Genomic DNA, 5,836 nt, shown 5'->3' on the forward strand with positions numbered 1-5,836 from the left:
GGGAGGAGGGGAAGGGTGTGTGTTTGGCGATGGCGACAGTCGCCCCCGACACCGTAACATTAAAACGTTTATGAATGGTCCCTTGTGAAGGGCGAATCCACCGGATTTGATGGACCCCCCCCCACTGTGCGAACACTGCAACTGTATAAACTGTATAAACTGTAACTTCTCTTCCCCTGATCACCCCGTCCTGAACCCCCTCCCTGGCCTCTTCTCCAACTCCCCCCTCCCTGGCGCCAGGTCACACTGTTGTTCGCGGACATGCCGGGGTTCGCGGCGCTTTGCGGCTCCCTCCCCCCCCGTGTGGTGATGTCCTTTTTGCACAACCTTTTCGCCACCTTTGATGACATGCTGGACCACTACAAGGTCTATAAAGTACGGCATGCGGTCGTACGGCATGGGATAGTAGGATACGGGGTGATACGGCAGGGGGTTGGGATGTGGGTCAGGTGCATCTCTTCCGAAGAAACAAGAAACTGACAAACCAACAAACTTACAAACCAACAAACTGACAAACGCCTCTTCTGGGCTCCGGAGCGACATAGGGCTGGGCTTTTCAATTGTGTAATTTAGGGTTTTCATATACATACAGACATACCCCACCTTACCATGGACTCTCATTCCCTTCCTGCTAAATCACTTCGCCTCCTCAACCTAATCACCCCCAGGTGGAAACAATCGGCGACTGCTACGTGGTGGCTGGGGGCCTTATGTACGAGGATGAGGACGGCATGGCTGCCGTACAGAAGGGCCGCATTGAGCCTGATCAGGCTTACCGCGTGTTTGCCTTTGCCAAGGTGCCGTACCCTCATATAATTTATCTGTATTAATTACATACACACAAACATTATGTGCATATTCGAATAGGTGTATGTGTTGAGGATTTCCGGTTTTTCCTGTAACGATTTCGATGTGGGAGTGCAAAAAAGCACACAGTGGACCGTACGGATGTACGGGTATTGTACGGCTATTTTGCAAACATGTGGATAAGGAATATAGCCGTTAAGGAGGTTTCGCAGATGGGCATGTGTGTCCGCGTGTGTGGGAGTTTGGGAAGGGGGTAGGGGGGAAGAGGGTGTTTTGTGTTTTACCTTGCTTTCCCCCCCTCCCGTTCCCCCCTAACACACACCCATACCAAGATCTGTGCGGCCCCCACTCCCCCTCCGCACATTCTGCGTTCCCCGATTCCCAGTTCACCTTCCCCCCGCACCCATCTCCCCCCCCGAAACACCCCCGAAACACAAACACACACACACATTGCCTCATCAGGCTATGCTCCAATCCGCCTTCCGAGTCACGCTTCCCACCACGGGTGCCCATGTACGGCTGCGAATTGGCCTTCACAGCGGTCCGGTCGTCAGCGGCCTTGTGGGCACCCGCATGCCGCGGTTTTGTCTGTTTGGCGACACCATCAACACCGCCAGTCGCATGGAGAGCACCGGCGTGGCGGGCTGCATACACGCCAGCGACAGCGCATTTGAGCTGTTGCGCGGCCTCGCGGAGGCGGAGGGCGGGTGGGCGGCCACGGGCGGCATCGAGGTGAGAGCTTTGGGCGGTGGCACTGGCGGCAGTTTTAAGATTTTAGGGTTTTATGTGATTTGCGGGGTTGGGTCTTGGGGTTTTATTAGACCGGTTTTATTAGACCGGTTTTATTAGATCGGATTGGACCTTTTGGTGATGTGTTTGTTGGTGGTGAGGAGCGCCTTCCCTTTTCTCGATTGTGTACGATTTTATTGTCGTAATAGGTGAAGGGGAAGGGACTGATGCAGACACATTTGTGGACGCCGCCGCCACAACCGCCGCCGCCGACGACGACGACGACGGCGGCGGCGGCGGCGGCGACGACAACACCTGTGAGTAACGGCGGCAGCGGCGGAGGCACCCCCGCCGCCGTCGCCGCTACTGTTGAGGGTGCTTTGGCTCATGCCCTACGGATACGCACGTTTTGTAGTCCTCGATCGTTGTTGGGCTCCGACCTCCTGGCGGCGGAGGCCGTCGCCGCCGCCGACGAACCGGCGGGCGACGGTTGCGGAAGCGGAAGCGCCGCCGCCGTCGTGGGGGTGGCCACAGCTGCGGCGGCTACGCGCAGCGGCATGAGCGAGGGCGACGTGGCGTCAGCGTCAGCAGTTCGCTCCGGCGGTTCTGCCGCTGCGGCCTTGCAGTACTACAGCTTACGGACTGGCGGCGGCAGTAGCAGCAACAGCGATAACGTTGAATTACGGCGTGCCGTCAACTCCGTCGGGATAAGCGCTGAAGTTGCCAGTCCGAAAACGCCGCAGGAGATTATTGCGGCTGCGACGGCGGCAGTCGCAGCTTCGGCGGCGGTGACGGGGACGGCGGTACAGCCGATGGGTCCGGTTGCCGTACCACCTGCCGACATTGCCAACCGTGGCTTTACCGCTCGCCCCTCTCGCTTCGTGCCGATGCCGAGCTTGGCCGCCGGTGGCGGTGGCGGCAGCGGCAGCGGCGGCGGCGCCGCCGCCGCCGCCACCAGCGGCAGCAGCCCCGGCATTATCGCCCGCTCCGTGTCGGCTCCGTCAACCTCCGTGCTGCAGTTCCTTCGGGCTGGGTCAACGTTGGCGGCGGTGGGCGCTGACGTCAGCTGGGACGGCGCTGGCGCATTGCCGTCGACGGCGGCGTCGGCGCTGATGCAGGACCGCGACCTTGAATCTGTAGTACACGCCCCGTTGCAGCCCATGCCGCTGGCCTTGCCCCTCTCGCCCACCGCTGTTGCCGCCGCCGCCGCTAGCTCTAATAAACCCGGCACCGCGGCCGCCGCAGCCGCCGTCGCCGCTGCTCGAGGCGTCGCTGTCGGCCATGGAGCCGTGGTACGGCGGATAGCCAATCCAATGCTTCCTGCCGCCGTCGCTGCAGCTGCTTACGGCGGCGCTTACGACGTCGATGATGACGACATCAACGCCGCCGCCACCACCGCCGCTGCCGAAAGCGGCGTCAGCGCACCTCTATCCGTCGCATCCCCGTCTGCGGATCTCGACTTGACGTTCACTGTGGCGGCGGTGGCGGCAGCGCTTGCGGCTCGTGCCTCCGCGCCCCCATATACGACATGCCGTACCGTCGACGACGCTGACACGGATAACGAGGTCTCCTGCAGCGTCACCCTGGAACCCGCCGCCGCTGGGCGGGCTCGTCCCGCCTCCGCCGACGCCGGTACGGCAGCGGCGTTAGTCCTCAACCCCAGCTGGCTTCTTTCGGAAGACGCCGAGGTCGGCAGCGGCAGCGGCACCGTCGGCAGCGGTGCACACGTACAGCCCCTCAACGCCAGCGCCCCCTTCAGCGGCTTGCCTGTACGGCTGGGCTTTGGTAGCCCGGCGTCGAGTGCCGCCACCGGCGGCTTCGCGTCGAACGTGCTGCTCCAGGGATCCCCTACCTTCCGAGTTGCCGTACACAACAACAGCGGTAATCTGGGCAGCGGCGGCGGCATTGCCGTCGGGTCATTGCCGTCGTTGCTCGGGCACCCGGGGGGCCACCCGCTTGCTGGCGGGGGGGGCCCCTCTCTTTATGTTCTCACGCGCTTTGCGTAGGTAGGCGGGTAGGCGGGTGGGCAAACAACGCCGCGGTTGGGGGCCCCTTCAGGCATTTTTTGGTTAAAAAAAAACCTTTTTGGGGAAGAGGAGAGGAGTCTCTATTGTGCGTGTGTATGAATGTGTGTATTTATGCGTGCGTGCGTGTAAATGAGGTGTATTTTGTGTTTCTGCGGCAAAGTTGCGAAAATAATAACCATGTATATGTTTATTCATGCCTTCAGACTATTTAGACAACGTTAAGACACACAGCAGCAAAAGGGATGACCAGTGGTGGGGGTAGTGGGGGTTGTTGGTTGGTGGTGGTGGTGGCGGTATGCGAAGGGGGGTGGTATGGGAGGGAGGAAGCGGAAGTCATCATCCTTTTACAAACCCACGGGGAAAGGAAAAGCGATAGATACACGTGCATACATGCATTACATACATACAGATAGACAGCTCTTTAACACAACCGCTTTCCTCCTCCCATTCCATGCAGTTTCCCCCTCTCCCCCTCTCCAATTCCCTCCTCCCGACCACTCCGGTCGGCTCGTCCAGCCGTCATCTTCGTATTGCTGTCTGCCGGCAAAAACACAAACATACAAAAAAGAGAGAGGTGATGTCTTTTATGCTGTTTCCCCCTTTCCCCCCCCCCCACACACACAAAACACACGTCGTACTCCCCTATCCCACCCCATCGCATTCCCGGGCTCATGTGCTCGTTATGCGTTTGCACGGTAGTAAGACGTTTGTCTGTCCGTTTGTTTGTTTGTTTGTTTTTCGTCGTTTCTTAATAAAACGCATGCATTCATGTTCTTACCCAGTTTTGCGGTGACGGTATGCGACGTTGACGGTTACATGGCGCTGCGCTGTGCGTCAATCTGTCTGTCTGTCTGTTTGTTTGTTTGTGCGTCTCTCGTGAACCCCTGTCGGAGATCTTTCATGACCAATTTCCGTTCGCGTTCGTACCAGCCGATTCCGATTGAGGGGTGGCAGTGGCAGTGGCAGCCGCGGTTGCGATGTTTGTTTTACGGCAGGTTTTTACTTTGCGTGTGCGTGTGTGTCCTAAACAGGCTCTAGTAGTTTGTGGGCTTCCGAGGCAATAATAATGGCAGTAATGGATGCAGGTGGATGGCAGGTGGATGCGTGTTCCCCAATTTTGAGACGTTGCGGGACGACGCCGCGGCGGCGGCGCCCCGGCAAGTGATTTGATGGCGGCATCGTTATCGTTCTCAGTTTTCGCTGCAGGTCGCTGTGAACCCCTTCGGACCCTTTTTCATTCATTCATGTGTGAGTGTGTGCGCTATATAGGTTGGGCGGCTCATAAACATATAATATTTATAACATGGCCGTTGGGTTGAAATGCAGCGTGCGCCGTATCTCTGTGCCGATCAGTACGACAGCAGTACCGTTGTACACTGAGAATAAATACGTCTATGCATATATCTCAATTGATATTAAAGTTCATGGGGACCGGGACGCGAAGGGAGGGAAGGAGGGTTGTACATGACCCGCACTACCCGCACATGATTTGAATTTCGAGAGAATGAGAGAGAGAGAGAGAGAGAGAGAGGGAGGGAGGGAAGGAGGGTTGTAGAGGAGGTTGGTTGGTGTTAAAAAAACAAATATGGTGTGTCATGCTTGGCCTTGCGTGTTTTTTGTGGATTCGTACTTGACGTACGGGAGCGCCCCCAGAGTGCCGTACCCATTGCTGCCAAAGAGCTGCGATGGCCCCCATGGTGTTTTCCCACCTGCCGCAACCCCGCGGTCCGTAACGCCGTACATACGTCGTACTAGGTAAGCCTTTTGCTGTCGGTGACCCGGTGGTCCATTCATGGTTGGTGTTTCCTTTCTGTACTTCTTTTTCTTCAGCGCGAAGTCCAGGGGGGGTTTCGAAGGCACTTAATGAGTGCTGTACGACGACTCGTCATCCACTGGTGGCTTGGATTCTTTTAGGTACCTGTGCATGGCCGGTTGGTCGGTTGGATGGTTGGTTGGTTAGATGGTTGGTTGGTTAGAAGGTCGGCTAGATGGTCGGTTGATTGGTTAGATGGACGGTTGGAGGGTTGGTTGGTTAGTTCAGTTAGGGGAGTAGAGGTTAACGCCAAACGCCAGACGCTGATGATCACGATATGAGGGAAAAAGGAGGCGGGGGACGGGCGATGATTTGGAGATGGGCGTGGGGGGAATGTGCGACCTGCAGCACCTCCAGCTAGTGGACATTACAACCCCCGACTGCTGCTACTGCGTCCCTGGAGGGGGGAGGCACGGTAATGGCGATGTTGATTCGATTGGGAGGGGAAGGAGAAAAGTTG

General features: G+C 57.8%; 1 protein-coding gene across 1 annotated transcript; it reads left to right on the plus strand.

Moving 5' to 3' along the window:
- Positions 1–240: 240 nt before the first annotated feature.
- On the plus strand, positions 241–1,467 carry cyc19 (guanylyl and adenylyl cyclase family member; the record flags this gene model as incomplete). The annotated part of the gene is made up of 3 exons (XM_002952905.1): positions 241–375; positions 669–740; positions 1,270–1,467. Coding segments are annotated over 3 exons (405 nt in total), but the record flags the coding sequence as incomplete, so codon positions are not given.
- Positions 1,468–5,836: the final 4,369 nt, after the last annotated feature.

The sequence above is a fragment of the Volvox carteri genome (assembly GCF_000143455.1).
Source record: "Volvox carteri f. nagariensis unplaced genomic scaffold VOLCAscaffold_33, whole genome shotgun sequence".
NCBI lineage: Eukaryota > Viridiplantae > Chlorophyta > Chlorophyceae > Chlamydomonadales > Volvocaceae > Volvox > Volvox carteri.